The sequence below is a fragment of the Dermacentor andersoni genome, chromosome 3, assembly GCF_023375885.2.
Source record: "Dermacentor andersoni chromosome 3, qqDerAnde1_hic_scaffold, whole genome shotgun sequence".
Lineage (NCBI taxonomy): Eukaryota > Metazoa > Arthropoda > Arachnida > Ixodida > Ixodidae > Dermacentor > Dermacentor andersoni.
Window position 1 is genome coordinate 105,762,649 of NC_092816.1, and position 15,358 is coordinate 105,778,006.

A 15,358-nucleotide genomic window follows, 5' to 3' on the forward strand; every position below is an offset into this window, starting at 1 on the left:
CTGCAAAGAAGAACAAGGCATCCCCTAGCTCAATCCCAACTATGCACAGTTGCAACACAAATATCTTTGTAAGAACCCAGAGAAGAAGTGACATAGCAGATAGAAAACTCCATAAACATGTTTCTTTACAGTATGTAAGTATGGCCACTGATTGACACACGGGATTTAACATTTCATAACCATGAGGCTATGAACACTGAACACTGAAGCTTTGAGCAACACTGTAGTGAAGGGCTGTGGATTAATTTAGACTGCCTGGGGTTCTTTTGAAGTGAATGTAAATCTAGCATTTCACCTTCACTGAAATGCAGCCGCTGTGGCAATGAATGGAACCCGCTACCTTGCACTCGGCAGCAGAACACCACAGCCACTGAGCCATTGCTGCAGGTCCAAATTTAGGGACGTATACATGGTGCAGTGCTTCACAGCTTGTGATGTGCTATGCAGGGGCACACTTCTCTAGAGCTCTAAGGTGTCAGCGAGGATTCCTTGCACCTCAAGTCATACCTCGTGCAGAGCCCGGTTCTTTTGCGCAGAGATGATGCCCCTGCACTGGCCCTCATTCACCACGTATTCCAGCTCACAGGGCAGCAGGTTGTGTATTCTGATGGGAGGCAGCAGGCTGATTGTGTGCCCCGGCACACTGCTGGACACTGTGTTCCAGTCAGGGTACTTCTCACGCTTCACATCAACTGAGAATCTGGGGGGGGGGGGGGGGGGGATGAAAAAAAGGCAGCAGGTTTATGCATTGCAATGTTTGTCACATCACGGGGCATTCAAACGGCCCACTGTATCTTTCCCAATAACATTTCATCTCGTGAAACACTTTTACATTCAGCATAGAAATTAAACCACTCTTGCCTTCTGAATGCCAATTTCGTTGTTCCCTATCATATTGCTCACAGGAATAACTTCAGCGTAACACAAATGGCTGAAATTTTCCTTCAGTATAGGTAAAATCAAATCAAATTATGGGGTCTAACATCTTAAAGCAACTCGCAGCAATTTTTTTCAGAAGTTGATTACCGCACTCAACAGCATTCAGGTTGTTAAGGGCTGCAATTTTTAGTGGCACACTTGAAGGAATTTCTACCTGTTTCTCATGTCGTGAAGCACCCAGAGGATGGCAACATTTTTTCCATATGCGTGTTACAGAAAGAATTCACATGAGTTTAATGAATGTGAAGTTTATCTTAGTGCAGAGGAGGAAGATAATTGGGACTTCTGCAAACTTCCTAGGATGCGAGCACTAATGAAGAAAACGACAAGGAACTTAAAGAAACCGTTTTTTGTGGTGGTTACTCACCGTGTAAAGCTGGCTGGAGGCTCTACATTGTACAGGAGCTTAGGAATAAAACAAACTTTCTGAAATAAATGATTCACTGTACATTCATTCACCTGGGCGCTCTTTCCGCAAAACGTCCAAAACACACTAAATAATTTTCCAAACAGAACAACCGCAAAGTAGGCAAATGGTCATGATTGCAAATAGTTAACTGATGGGTTGATTAATAAGGCTGAACAGCTGAATGATGAAAGACTTGGCTTCTGCCAGAATCTGATGATCCTGCTGTGTGAACAGTGCCAGATTGAACATTACAGACGCCTTACAGATATTCATGCATACCTGAAAACGGCGGCATCGTTGCGTATGGGGCAGCACGTGATGGAGTAGCTGCTGCCCTGCTGCTTGGTGGCGACGTGCTGCCACTCCAAGGCTGAGTAGGCAATCAGGGAGATGGTCGGCCGCACCCACATGTCCGCAAACACGTACGGCAGGGGCACTGCGCTCGTGCACTTGGGCTGCAGGCAGATCTGGTATGGCCGCACTACGGCAGGGAAACAAGAGACCACATGTCCCCAGTAGCTTCAAGCGACACCTTGCAGCCAACAAACCAGTTGTACTCAACACTATGCTGTGCTTCTTATAGCAAGTTAACGAGGAAGATTGCAATCTACCCCACCTCACTGCTCAACTAAATAATTTATTATCTAGTTTTACTGGCCACGAGTTTAATGCAATCGTCCTACAAATGGTACATTCGACTGGTTGCTACCGTGCTCAGACGCAGCTTACAGTAGGGGTGTGCGAATATTTGAAAATGCCGAATACCATCGAACATTATATTTTTAATATTCTTATTCGATTCGAAAACTAGGTACCTGAAAATTTGATAATATTTGGTTGGATAGAAATATTTGTAACAAATGAAGTATATTGCTGGCTGTGTGGGAGCAAACACTGTTCTTAGCACTCATTTCTATCTAACCTAAAAATGTGCATCTGACTTAGTGCTGAATTTTTTGACGATTTTGTGTTGCTGGTGAAATTTCACTTGTTAAGTGCATCGAGCCACTGGACATCGAAGTCTTGTAGAAAAGCCAGCCTCTCCGTAGCAAGGAGCACGGGTTGGTGGACAACGAGGGTGCGCTTAGAGCACAACGAAAGGCGTTGGCGGCGACTGTGCAAAAAATCCATCTGCAATAAAAAAGGTCTTTCTGGAAGTAGAGGTCCAGTGGGCTGATCCTCAGCAGTGATTGCTGTCCACGTGACCTCGTTATGCAAATATGCCAGCTCCCCACCACATGCCAACTTCTTTTTATTTTGACACTTAGTTTGTAGCAACGCAGAGCCTTCTCAATATTGAAGCTAGAGGTCTACCCCAGCCGAATTTTCTACTGCTCCCACAGCAATTGGATGGCTTGTCACTGAAATGCTATGGGATTTCAATTGTGCTCCCAGCTCGAAAGTGAGGGTGCCTTCGATCAATCTCAGCTGGATGGAGTGTGGCACTCTGAATAAACCAAGCAAATGTGCTCGGAGTACTCAATTTCAGCCAATTGAATATAAAACGGACCGCAAGAGTGCTCCACAGTGCTCGAAAGCGGCCAGTTGAATGTAGTATAATTTGCATGTTTCAGAATTCAAAAGAGCATGTTCACTTTTGCCTTCTGTGTCTCTCCTTATGATGCCTTTCTTTTCTTCTTCTTTTTTTGTGTTTCATCTGTTTTGTTTTTTTCTGCGTATCTTGATTTATTTTTGCTTTCGCTTTACAGACATGTCATACGAAGAAGGGGTCTTTATAAAGGCACAAACATGCTGTCCACATGCTCATTCACTGCGATCCATCCCCCAGCCATGTGCAGTGATGACATGTGCCCAACCTCTGTGCTTGTGAAAACAATTTCTAAAGCCACATTCAGGGTCAGTCAAATAACTGTTACTCAAGGATTCAAAGAAGTCGCAGTTCCACCCGAATGGCGATGCACCGATTGTGATAGCAAATTAGTAGATAGCTGTACGAAGTAAGGATAGTAGTTTTATTGCTCGTATAAACTTGTAAACATTCGCTCACTAACTAAATTAACAATGATAGAATGTGGAAGTGTGACTCAACGAGGACTTAGAAAGAAACAGACACACAGACACAGCGCTGTCTCTGTGTGCCTGCTTCATTCCACATCCTTGTTCAGGCGCGCTTACACATTGTATTATGGTTTCAAACCAACTAGCCTGCTAACGTGTTTTAACTAAATTACCAAGCACGGTGTCATGCACGCACAGGTAAACATGAACACATCTTGCTCGATGAGTTCGGAAACTCGCTGCCAAAATGCTGGAATGATGAAGAAACGTGGCAGCCGCAAGCAAATTGACCTTTGTGCACCTCTCGCCTCAATGCAAGCGAAATGTTGAAAGCACAGCACATACGAAGCTACCAGCACTACGCACATTCTGAAAACATCGCAGATCGCTTTGGAGATGAGGCCCGCGTGGGCGCATACTTTGGCCACGTCGCAGATTGCTTTCAAGACACTCGCGCCCCGGCAACACATCGATATAGCGTCCGCCAAAGGCATCTACTACAGTGTCTGCCATTCACGTGCCCAACGCCGCAGTAGACACCGCAGATGCCTCCACTCTGTACGGACTGGCAGGTGAGGAGGACATCGAGGCACCCTAGCAGCCACGAAAAGAACCCCCCCCCCCCTCCACCTTCGCCTGACCACTGTGCCTCGGGCACGACAGGAGAGGGCATGCTTCCGGCACGCGTTCCTTGCTCGCGCACACGCGATTGAATCGTGTTTTCTGGCTCACCCTTGCAGGTTTTTATTCGCACATACAGCATACGGCACACGGCAACGATTCTATTGCCCTTAAGCTTTGTACAGAACCTCATGGCAACAGCGACGGCAGAAATGTACCCGGAGTGTCCATATAGCTGCTATCACAATAAAATTATAGCTCTCCTTCGTCTTAATGGATAAATGTATGATCACTCAACATTAAACCAGGCTGAAAGTACTTTCACTAAAGTATATTTCAATGACATCTTTTTGCCACTGAAGCCAGATGAGTCTTGAAACACTCTCTAGATGGCTCAAATCCTAATCAGTTTAGCGTGTTTTTGATAATTATTAAAGAAACAACCCTGTTCTTGAAAATTATTTAAAGGTACTTGAGGCAGCAAAAGGTATGTAGTTGTTCCTGCCATACCTTAAAATACTGGATACCAAAGTTATACCCCCTTAAAGAAAAATCAGATAACAGCACTGCTTTAAGACATTATACTGCCAACTTTTGTTAAACCTGACCTTCATGGGACAAACCAAATTGACAGAATTTGAGGGTTGAATCAACAGAAGAGGCAAAGAAAAAAAAAATACATCCGAACAAATTGCTGCTTTATTTGCCACTATTTAGCCGACTACAATGCTAACGTACATGCAAATGTAAGACGCACCCAATTTCATAGCATAAACAATGTTGTGTGCCTTTGATTCTGGCAATCACAATAGGATGAAAAAGATTACCACAACAGAATGTAAAGTTTACCTACACAGAATCAAAATTTATTTAGACCTCACATCCATTGTTGTCACTCGACGAAACGTTTTTACTCGGAGCCAACATGTCACCCTCAGTGCAAAGCACTGCACATGACATCCCACATTTCTCAAAGGGACTGACAACTGGCCAGAATGTGCTGCGAGATATTAATGGAAATGAAATGACCATAATTTATAGGGATAGAATCCAGCATGCTGTTCGCGATTTAAGTAGCAATTATAACTTTAAATTGGCCAAGAAAGTCTCAAAAACCAGTAAATGACGAGACCTGGCAGTGAAATCTTGGTAATTCGAATGTATTTTATGAGATTACTGTACATAAGTAGACTGTTATTAAGTGCATCAAAATCGCTGCCTAAAATTGCAGTTGGTAAATTATTAGACACTCGTGCATTATTCTATGCTTCAGAAATCAAAAACGCACGCGTGGCTACGGCAACACGCTGAGTTCCGAATCACCTGTAAAGGCGTCATCTTGTTTTTGATTCGATTGGTCTCATTTTGACTGGTTAAATACCAAAGCAGTTGCACAGGAAACTACAAAAACACATAGCTACTATCACAGAAATCATTTAACAATTCGGAAAACATGAATCACAGGAACATCCACTTGATAAACAAAATCATACTTTGTTACAACATGACCACACTTGTCGTATGCCTCCTACTAATGCTGGCGTGTAATCACTATGCGCTCACCTATCACTGTTTTCAGCATGCTTTCAGTGAACGATTACATCCTTACTGCAGATAGAAAAATTCTGATCAAAAATGTTCCATGGCGTTTTCTGCATTAGCACTTCATGATTAGACACTCTGACTGGTAAGCTTTCCATTGCACTAAGTAAAATGGGTACCACAAAAATTGGTTGTCATCCCTTTGAATACCTTAACAAACATCGCGAATGAGATGGTGGTCCATGCATAGACTAACAAGTTAACTAGTTTGTCTTAAACCAAAAACATGCGCAGCGGCTCTGTTGCTACTAGTGTAGCAAGTAAAATATCTTCTTTTGAATTAGTTTTCTTAATGAAAGTGCCACATCATCACCATCAACCTGCGTGAAAACTTATTCTGTTGTCAGCTTGTAATGACAATGATGATGACGCTGGCTCTGAGTAGGCAAATGCCACAAATGCAGCTTTGGTTTTACAGTAGTGTTTTCCATGGGAAATAACATATCTTCGATGTTTCCACTGTCCCGTAGCACAGTCAAGACTGGTGCCACTGATGTCATCCTTGGGGTCATCAGTGGCATCAATGGATCAGGTGCGTGCGTGCTGACCAGCTAAGATTGAAATATGCAGAGAAGGACAATTTCAAAATTGAATTAAGAATAGCTTTGGCCCATATAAATGTATAGGTGCCAGCAAGAATCTTTGGTCAAGACGAAATTGCCCGAAAAATCAAACTAACAGGAGCTGAATTAACGGAAGACTACTATACTCCAATCCTTGAGCATGCCAGGAATAATACGGTATAACAATGCCACTGATTACCTCCGGCTGTTTCAAGCTTCAGGTCCACTGCAACCTCCACCCTGTTTTTGATCACCAAGGCTGACTGCACAGTGATCATCTTCCGGGCATTGCCATCAAGGGTCACGTTGAACAGCACACGTGTCGTGCCGGAAGCACGGTGCTGTTTTGAAAAAACAAAAGACAAGAAAAGGGACGTATACAATCATGTATTACATCACGTCTTATAGTAAAACATGTTGCAAACTGCACTTTTTAAGGGCTCCCCAGTAACCAGCAGTCACATTTTGTCTTGGTCCTTTCAACATTTGATGTTTTAGCTACCAAAAGGCATCAATGTATAGTTGAGAAAATCAGCAAAAGACAAGCCTTTAGGTTTCTTTATGATGACTGGAAGCTAGCATTTGCAAAGATTACGGACTATGAAGTGAACAATTATGTTAATGAAAGCATTATACCTAGAAAGGTCGTGGAGGTCACACTGCAGAATGGATTAAAGGTCATACTGTATTCAGTCAGCATTCTGTGCACTTACTTTACCTGTAAGCACGCTGCTTGTGGCAGGCAAGCAGCGCGAACAACAAACAAGACCAGAAAGTAGAAAACTTACTGTAGCACAGCATGACTATATGCACAGAAAATTCGAAATGGTCTTTTGCAAGCTAATAATTAGTTCCTAATAAGAAACAGCTGTTGTACATCAAACAGATATTCTGCTAAATTTAATACTATTTGGGTCATTAAGTTGTGGGAATTGAGATCCACCTCGGCAGCTTTGTGCAGGCATTCCCCTGTCCCGTCATTCCTACGCCTCTCCCTTTCCACTCGCGGTGGTTTGCGGTGGTGGCGCTTGCGTTGCCGGTAGTGGTTGCGCAGTCGGCAAAGCCAGTGCAAGGGAGACTGCTCTGGGACATTATTGGGTACGTACACGTTTTCCACTCGCCCACTGGCCCCTTTGCTAGGGTCTTGGACTTGAGCACGTCTACTGGGCCTTTGCACTTACAGCGAGCTTGTGTTGATCCTTTTCCAAACGTTAAGCCGAACAGCGGTGCCTAGTGCTCGTGCATGGTCCTGCTATGCCAAGCTGCACTTATTGGAAGCATAGGCTGACACAGATTGCTCGAGCTCTGGCGAGTGGGCCTATTAGTCATCACAAGAGCAAGCAGCATAGCCTTGTTGCGGGGAGCCATCTTCTTGCAGTGGCATGCTGGCGGCGCCCCTGTCTTTATTTATCGCCTTTGGTGTGGGAGCCCTTTGATTGCCGTGCTAGCCCAGGACTGGGCTTTTGTGCAGTGTTGGGCACTGCCGAAGACAAATAAATGGTTTCCACTAACTTAGGGCAATACTATGTTTTCTCATGCGTGCGCAGTGCTCGGCGCCCCCCTTTTGCGGCCTGAGCACACACGCAACAGAGCACTAGATTACGCTAGGTGACGGCTGACGCAGCGCTGTGGCTTGCTAAGCCCGAACCCGCCGTGGTCGGTACCCCTGTGAGATACCAGAGACCCCCACAAAGTTCAATGCCCACAGTTTATTTACTACAACTCGTTATTGGACAATAAAATGATCACTCAATTCCATTTTGCCCCATTTTTCATCTATTTATTAATGTTACTGTCACCTGACCAGCGCAACAGCACTGGAGGACATGCCTGTCTCAAAGATTTATCACAACACAAAATGTTTTCCCTGTTCCTTATTCACAAATTTTATCAGCAATACATCTACAAAACAACCTGTTTTTCAAGCTGCCAGCTATCATTTCATGCCGCAATTACTATACTAAAATAAAATTACCAACGTATTACACACTCCTTACACAAGATCATTCATGTGAACCGTGCACTTCAAAATACAGGTATGACCTGTCATCAAACACTGTCATGGGGAAAAAAGAACATATGATCTCTCAAAAGCATATCTGCAATTATTGCAGTGCTTGTATTGGTAACGTGGTAAATATATCTTTTTCTGGTGGCACTGACTTTGTTTCATTGAAACCTTTGTGTTTTACTTTCCTACACTATTTTTAATACTATTTCTCCAAGTTCCAAGTTTTTTGTTTTATTGCTACATTGTTCTTTATAATTACACTGTTATATATCTGTATTTATGCGCTCATACATGAGTTAGAATTTCTATTTTATGATAATGTTATGTGACGTTTTTGCCCTTTATATAATACACTTCTATTGAGTGCTCTTGGGAGCAATTGTTTCAAAAAAATTAATCAGTGCTAAAAATATTGATACAAGCACATAAAACTGCAAGCAGGCACAAACAGGCATAACAGAGACACACCTGACGCTCTAGTGGTCTCGCATACTTGAAGTAGACTCCCACTTTTTCCACAGACACTGGATCAAGCTGAGTGTAGCCTGGAATCTTCAAAACCAGCCTGTGCATCCTCAGCTCGTGGGAATCCTATGCCACGTAAAAAAGCACAGAACTTAAGTTCCTAAAACTTTGTAACAACTTCCAAGTAAAAAAAAAAAAAAGTGAGATCGTGGAGGTTTACCATCCCAAAGCAATACTGGGGCTATCAGAGGCACTACAGTGAGGGCACTCCAGATCAGTTTCAATCAGCTTGGATTTTTAAAATGCCACCGCAGCTGGGATTTGATCCCACGACCTCATGCTTAGCAGCGCAACCCCATAGCTGCTAAGCCACAACGGAGGGTGTTACTGAATTTGGTGCTGAAAGGCATGTGAACAGCTGTTTGTATTCATTATGCCCGTTAATGTTCAACTTATTAGTATTTAACCACAGACAATGAAGAAGAGCAAAACAAGAACAGCGTAAAAGTGGGAGCCAATGTTTCGAAAAGTGGACTTGTCTTTTTCTAGGTGACATATGCTTTCCTCGGCACCATATTTAAATATAAGAAGTTACACAAATGTCTTGAAACCTGTAGTGTAAACAGTGTGAAAAACAAGGAGTGAGACACGCATAACACGAGCACTTGAGTTTTGTTTGTCTCAGACATCATTTCTCGCATTGTTTAAACTGCGAGATGCAATCCCAACTAGCCCAGTGTTGCAGCCTTCTGCTGCCAAGAAAGCTGCTAGAGCCCCACTTTTGATGATGTGTGGTTTTTAGTGGCAGAAGGGGCCTCCCTTTTCCCTGAAGCTTTGTATGCGTTAAAGCCAACAGTTTACTCATTTGTATCATGTGCATCTGATGGAAAACACTATTCTTACCATAAAGATTTCGTGCAAGAATGAAATCTGTACAACATAATTCCTTACTCAAAATTCGGCAGAACACATCTAAAGATGATGGTCGACGGTAATGCATTTCGCATTGAAGCTATATAGTGACAAAACGTATTGTCACAGTCGAAACGGGTTACGTATGAGGCATGTACTGCAGCGGGACTCTTCTTTTGCACTTCCCTAAGAACACTGCACGCCATCTAGCACCGCCGCTGTGACGCCTACAAGTGGCCTCTGAAATGCATGGCAGACTGGTGCTTGCGAACGCTGAGAAATGTGTCATGCGGCAATCGAGCTCTTCTCTCAAGCTTCTTTCTGGACACGCTGTACCATTTAGTGGTGGTGCTGAAAAGTTTGTGACATCCACGACAAAAAGCGTGGTGCGCAGATGTCTGCGAACGCTGAAAAAAGTTCCCTCGCTTGCCGCACACCCAGTGTCACATATTCAGTGACCCAAGTTGGCGAGAGGTTCATTGAAGAGAGACGTCTACCCAGCGCATTCATGGCATAGTTCGCTAATGCGCTGGGTATGTGCTGCAGCCTGCTAATGCGTCGCATTGCCGTCCTTGAGAAACCTTTGGGATGTGGGTTCGATTGCTTCAGCACTGAATAAATTTAACGCTTTCCGTACCGTGCCCACTGGGCATCGTTAGTACGCTAACTATGGTTTAAAACGGCGGTTTCGAGACTTCCCGCGCTGCTCACGGACACACTGCACTTTTCGACGTGGAGGAGGATAACTATTCTTTTGTTTCCTAAGCAGTTCGCCTTTTTCCCCAAGGCGGTTTTCTTGAACGTGCTCCGAAGTTTTCGTGCTCGTCAAAGTAAAAAACAAAAATGCCCATCCGCTATCGATTTGAAACGCCACTTTCGAGTCTTTCTGGGCCGTTCATGGACACTCTGCGCCATAGGATGTGAAGGAGGAGAACCATACTTTTGTTTTCTAAGGAGTTCGCTTTTTCCCCATCAGGCGTTAATTTCTGAACACACCCCAAGGTTTGGCGATTGTCAAAGCAGAAGCAAAAATGGCCGCCTTCAAGAGCAGTGCACGTGCTTCGAAAGATCGACTACCGACCATCGACTACCCGGTGACCCATGTAGGTGGGAAAATGGTCACACACACACACACACACACGCACGCACGCGCACACACACGCACACACACACACACACACACACACAGCGGCCAAAAGTGTGTGAAATACCCTAAGAATGCTAATGCATTAATAAGAGTATGTTAACACTATAAGCATTCACGAATTGTCCTGCTCGTCATTTGATCTTCCAGAAACTTAGAAAATCCAGAGGCCCTCCAACCACACAAAATCTGAAAAAGTTTGAATAGTATCTAAATTAGCAATGCTTTACTATACAGGTAGAAGGTTCTAATCACCTGATGCCTAATCTTGCCTCGTCCTTCGAATGTGAAAGGCACGACCTGACCAGGTTCAACGTCCTTCCAGTCAAACCTAGTAGTGGAAGCTTCGTCCTTGTTGCCACTGAGATAAAAGTAGAGATTAACTGGCTATTTATTGTGCGTTGGTCACAAACAACATAAATAAAGGAAGCAGAATGCAAATGCATATGTTTAAAATTATGACTGTGAAATGCCACACATTAAAAAAAGACGTTGCTCAACAGTGCATAACTCATACACAAAAGTCATACTTGAAATTGTGAATGTTCAACTGAGCAGCCATTGTGCCGTCACAAAGCAAAGAAAGAAGGGTAAAAAAACATTTATTTTACCACTGCAACTAAATGTGCAGTAATATGCTTTGCTTCTTCTCAAATTCAGCTTTTATATGCCTCGCACAACAATGTGTCAACACAATTACAACCCTCCTGCAATGATATCAATGTTAAAATGGCACATATGGAAAAACAGTCCCATACCTGAATGTCGCAGAGACAAAAGCCGTAAAGCGAAAGGCGACTCCAAGGTCATTCTTGATGGCAAACGGTACAAAAGGGGAACGGCGCCTGACTGGTGTCTCCCCTTGGCCGACAGCACCATTTTTCTCCGTGTTCCTGCATTTCAAAAAATACTGCTTAGGTTTGTACTAAAAGGCACGAAAGAAAACAAAAAGCGTGGCTGAAAAGACCATCTGAAAAGCACCCGAGCACACACAGATTGTCTTGATGGAACCAGCTGGCTACACAACCAATGCTGCTAAATTTCTGTCAGCTTTCAAAGTCTAAGAGTGCCTAAAAAGTACTACACCTTTCTGTTACCTGCCACACCAAACTCTGCTATGCGTGTGGCCACATGACACACGAAGAGAGGTCATGCGTGAAGTGGCCAGACATCAGCATCTGGTGTTCAAACTGTCACATTTGCCACCACATGGTAGACAAAGAAGAGTGGTCACATGTGACATTTCCTTTGTGAAACGCACAGACTGGTAGTACAAGAAACGAAGGTACACAGCTTTGAACTCAACTCAAACTGGAACACGGCATAAGCGTGGCTATATACACAGAGGTTATGCACACAAAGCCATTCTTAAGAAAGTGGAGCTCCGCCTGGTGTAAAGCAAGAAAGGAGGAGAGCTATGTGTGAAATTCAATATGGGACTATGATGTGCTATCCCACCACAGTGGCACAAGTGAACACAGCGCAAACTCACTTTTCAGCCGAAAAAAGCTGATAGAAATCAGTGGCCCATGAGGTTTTCACTTTCTGGTACAGGTCCAGCAGTGCAGTGGTAATGTTCACTTTGAGGACATCCTCAGCTGAAACAGAAGAGGCTGTCAGTCATGGTACTTGGAAGACAGCAGCAAAACCACACCTTTCAGATGTCAAATTATGACTTCTGAGACAGCCCACTATGCTTGTGAGACATTCTAGCAAAACAATTTTAATTAATATAGAGCACTATATTCAAGAAAATTTTGAAGCGTTCATTGGCTTCCCTACCCTCTTTTTTAAAATATTATTCACTAAAAGTAGAGTTGCAGGTAAAAAAAGCACTTTTCTATACTTAAAGATATATTCACAAACATTTGCTCACTTGTCTTGATGCTATGGAATTACCTCATAGGTTCGAATAGAATGAGACAAATAATAGTAATAGCAATTACAGACACACCAATATATAGTACGGGCCGTTGTTAGAGGAAACACCCAATTGGTAGTGATATCAGTGCACCTTGAGCATATCACCAGTTTCTCAGGAAGGAATGGCTTGCTGTCACGCTCTAGGTACACCCTAATAGGAAAATGATTATTGCTGAAACCTGAGTGTCAAAAATTAGCTGTAATCGGTCCCGAAATACTTATTTGGTGTTCCCTTCAGCAGTGGGGCAAACTGCACAACTACGACTACAGCTAGTCACAGCAAAGATCAATTAAACACTTCTTACGCAAACAATGGCCCCTCTTCAATCCTTACGGTTAGGAGGGCACACTGAACATGGATTAATAAGATATGTATCAAGATATTATTAAACGACATCCATTCAAAGCTGGCAATAAAGCTACAGGTATATGCAGTGATAGTCACTGTGCTTTGCAAGCTGTGTTAAGCAAGCCCTCGCACTGGAGAATATACAGACAGATGTCCTACCGTTTATCTTGAAGTGACATTTTGCAAGGCCAGTCTTCCTAAAAGCAGCCTCCCACTGGCAATTGCACCTGTTTGAAAGGTAAGATCAGGTCATGTTACACTGCTTCATCTCTCGTATTTACATCATCTAGCCCTAGTGCAGGATCAGAAAAAAAAATTATGTGGTGGGAAACCGAAACCAGGAAGATAACTATCGGAAAAGAACATGACAAGCTGCATGATCAGTTCCACCTCATGCAATCATGATAAATGTAGTTCCACAAATGTTGCACATGTCATTTCGATAAGGCTGATTTTCACATTCAAGCCCAGTCTGCTAAACATTGTGAGGACGCTCAACTCTCATGCGTCCCATGATGTTGTTTTCCCCGCAGGGCTCTCACATCTCTTGTAATACGGCTTTGCCACATAGCTAAGCACTACAGGCAGTCAGTGTAGTTGCAGATTAGTAGGAGAGATGGAGCAAGTGTTGCACTGCTAGCGCCTCCTAATGGCGGGGTTACTTGGGCGCAAAAGAGAGTAGCCTCCTCGTCTTTTGCTCAGGGTCGGTGGAGCACATGAACTTGTTGCGTGCCTAACAGCACTCTCTGCGGGACTGTTTCATGATAAGCTTCAGAGTGGAGCACCGGGAAGGGCGAGCACTATCATTCAAAGGCACCACTGTTCGCGTGAAAGTACACGTGAATGATTAGGCATTGGCGTCCAGCATGAGGGCGAACATATTTGCTCGATATCCTGCGTCGGAGAGTCGGACCCATCGGCATGTTCTATTGGTAGTAATTCGGCTAGCTGGCATTGATTGATGTATAAAAGGTGCAATAAATTCCCTTTTGATTGTTCCCACTACTGTGTTGTCATTCCTTTGTCCCAAAAGCACCTTTGAGACCCTATAACATTAAACTTGCTTGAAGAAAGAAAAAAAAAAAAAGAAAAGGCTCGAGCCTGTTTTTGTGTTAGTGCTTACAGAGTCATGAACAGCAAACAGTTGTTCTACCCTCCAATCCATTGCAATTTGCACAATATGCACAATCTGGTGCAAAAACTACCCAAATCAATGCAATCGTGCACAAATCTAAGGATGCAATGCTTTAGTGTGCGACTTATAAAACCACCATTGCTGCTTAGTCTTCCTGCGTACCTTTGTTAAAATATTTCTTGTAATGAACCTGAAACAATTGACCAATTTCATTATCTCCTGCTACCACATATCCTCTAACAGATTGTTTCTTAAGTTTCCAACAAGTCATGCAGGCTAACATTTTTGACCTCACATCTATTATATCAGCTTTACATAAAGTCATGGTTGCATCCAGAAGGTTGTAGTGCTAAGGGTGCTTCTGTGTATTGTGCCAGTTCAAATTCTATTGTCATTGTCACCTAATGTTTTCTTTCAGATTTTTGCTCATTCATTCTTTCTCACTATGCATAAATTTTGTCTCCTGTGAAGCGAATTCTCTCATGAGTAATGAGCCATGTTTTCAAGCCACATCGACCACTGCATCCACTGTGAGAACTCATTGCTGTCGCAATAAAGAATTCAGAGCCGGGGAAATCGCTGAAGTGTGCTGATTGAGGTGACCTTCCCCAATACTTATGAGCAGCTTAAAACCAAGGCTGCTTTCTCGAACGTGGTGATCACGGCAATAGTGCTTGCAGCGGAAAGATGCAAATACAAGTAAGGAAACGAATGGACAGGAAAAAATTCCTGGCTGATCATTTTCTTACTGGTTTTGCATCTTTTCCATCTCAAGAAGTATGAACTAACTAGCCTAACAAGAAGCCATGATCAGCAATATTGGTCACACATGCATGAATAACCTATCAATGTGCAATGAAACCCTGAAAGCTATTCATCACAATATTGCATGCTTACCTCCATGGTTCAATGATGGGCTCCCACCCCGAGAGCGCTCTGTTGTAGTAGCCGATGCTGAAGAAAAACTTGGACTCTCCACCGAATGTTTTCGAAAGCTCCTGAGAAATGTAGGTTTCTGTACAAACAAGCATAATCACATTCAATGTCAAGCCAAGCAAATGTCAATAAAAACAAACTGGCATGCCAAATCCAATAAGAGAACTAAAAAACAAAAGAAAAGAAAAATTTATGGTGCTAGCATGTCACTCAAGCTGAATCACAATAATAGGCATCAGCTGCAAATCATAGTGCACAGAAGTAAAAATAAAAAGACACCGAGAAAAGACATTCACTTTAGAGTGGTACATTACCTTTTTTTAAAACTAC

At 43.2% G+C, this 15,358-nt stretch overlaps 1 protein-coding gene across 5 annotated transcripts in view; it reads right to left on the reverse strand.

The window, feature by feature from the left end:
* The window catches only part of Vps13D (vacuolar protein sorting 13D), a 172,267-nt gene that overhangs the window by 54,390 nt on the left and 102,519 nt on the right, over positions 1-15,358 (reverse strand). For all 5 annotated transcript variants that reach the window (XM_072287274.1, XM_055075303.2, XM_072287273.1 and 2 more), the window contains 9 exons: positions 14,990-15,107; positions 13,117-13,184; positions 12,178-12,283; positions 11,444-11,578; positions 10,941-11,046; positions 8,633-8,755; positions 6,353-6,494; positions 1,628-1,829; positions 508-700 (listed from right to left, as the gene is read on the reverse strand). In XM_072287274.1, coding sequence (XP_072143375.1) covers positions 508-700; positions 1,628-1,829; positions 6,353-6,494; positions 8,633-8,755; positions 10,941-11,046; positions 11,444-11,578; positions 12,178-12,283; positions 13,117-13,184; positions 14,990-15,107 — 1,193 coding nt within the window. The remainder of the gene's footprint in view (positions 1-507; positions 701-1,627; positions 1,830-6,352; positions 6,495-8,632; positions 8,756-10,940; positions 11,047-11,443; positions 11,579-12,177; positions 12,284-13,116; positions 13,185-14,989; positions 15,108-15,358) is intronic.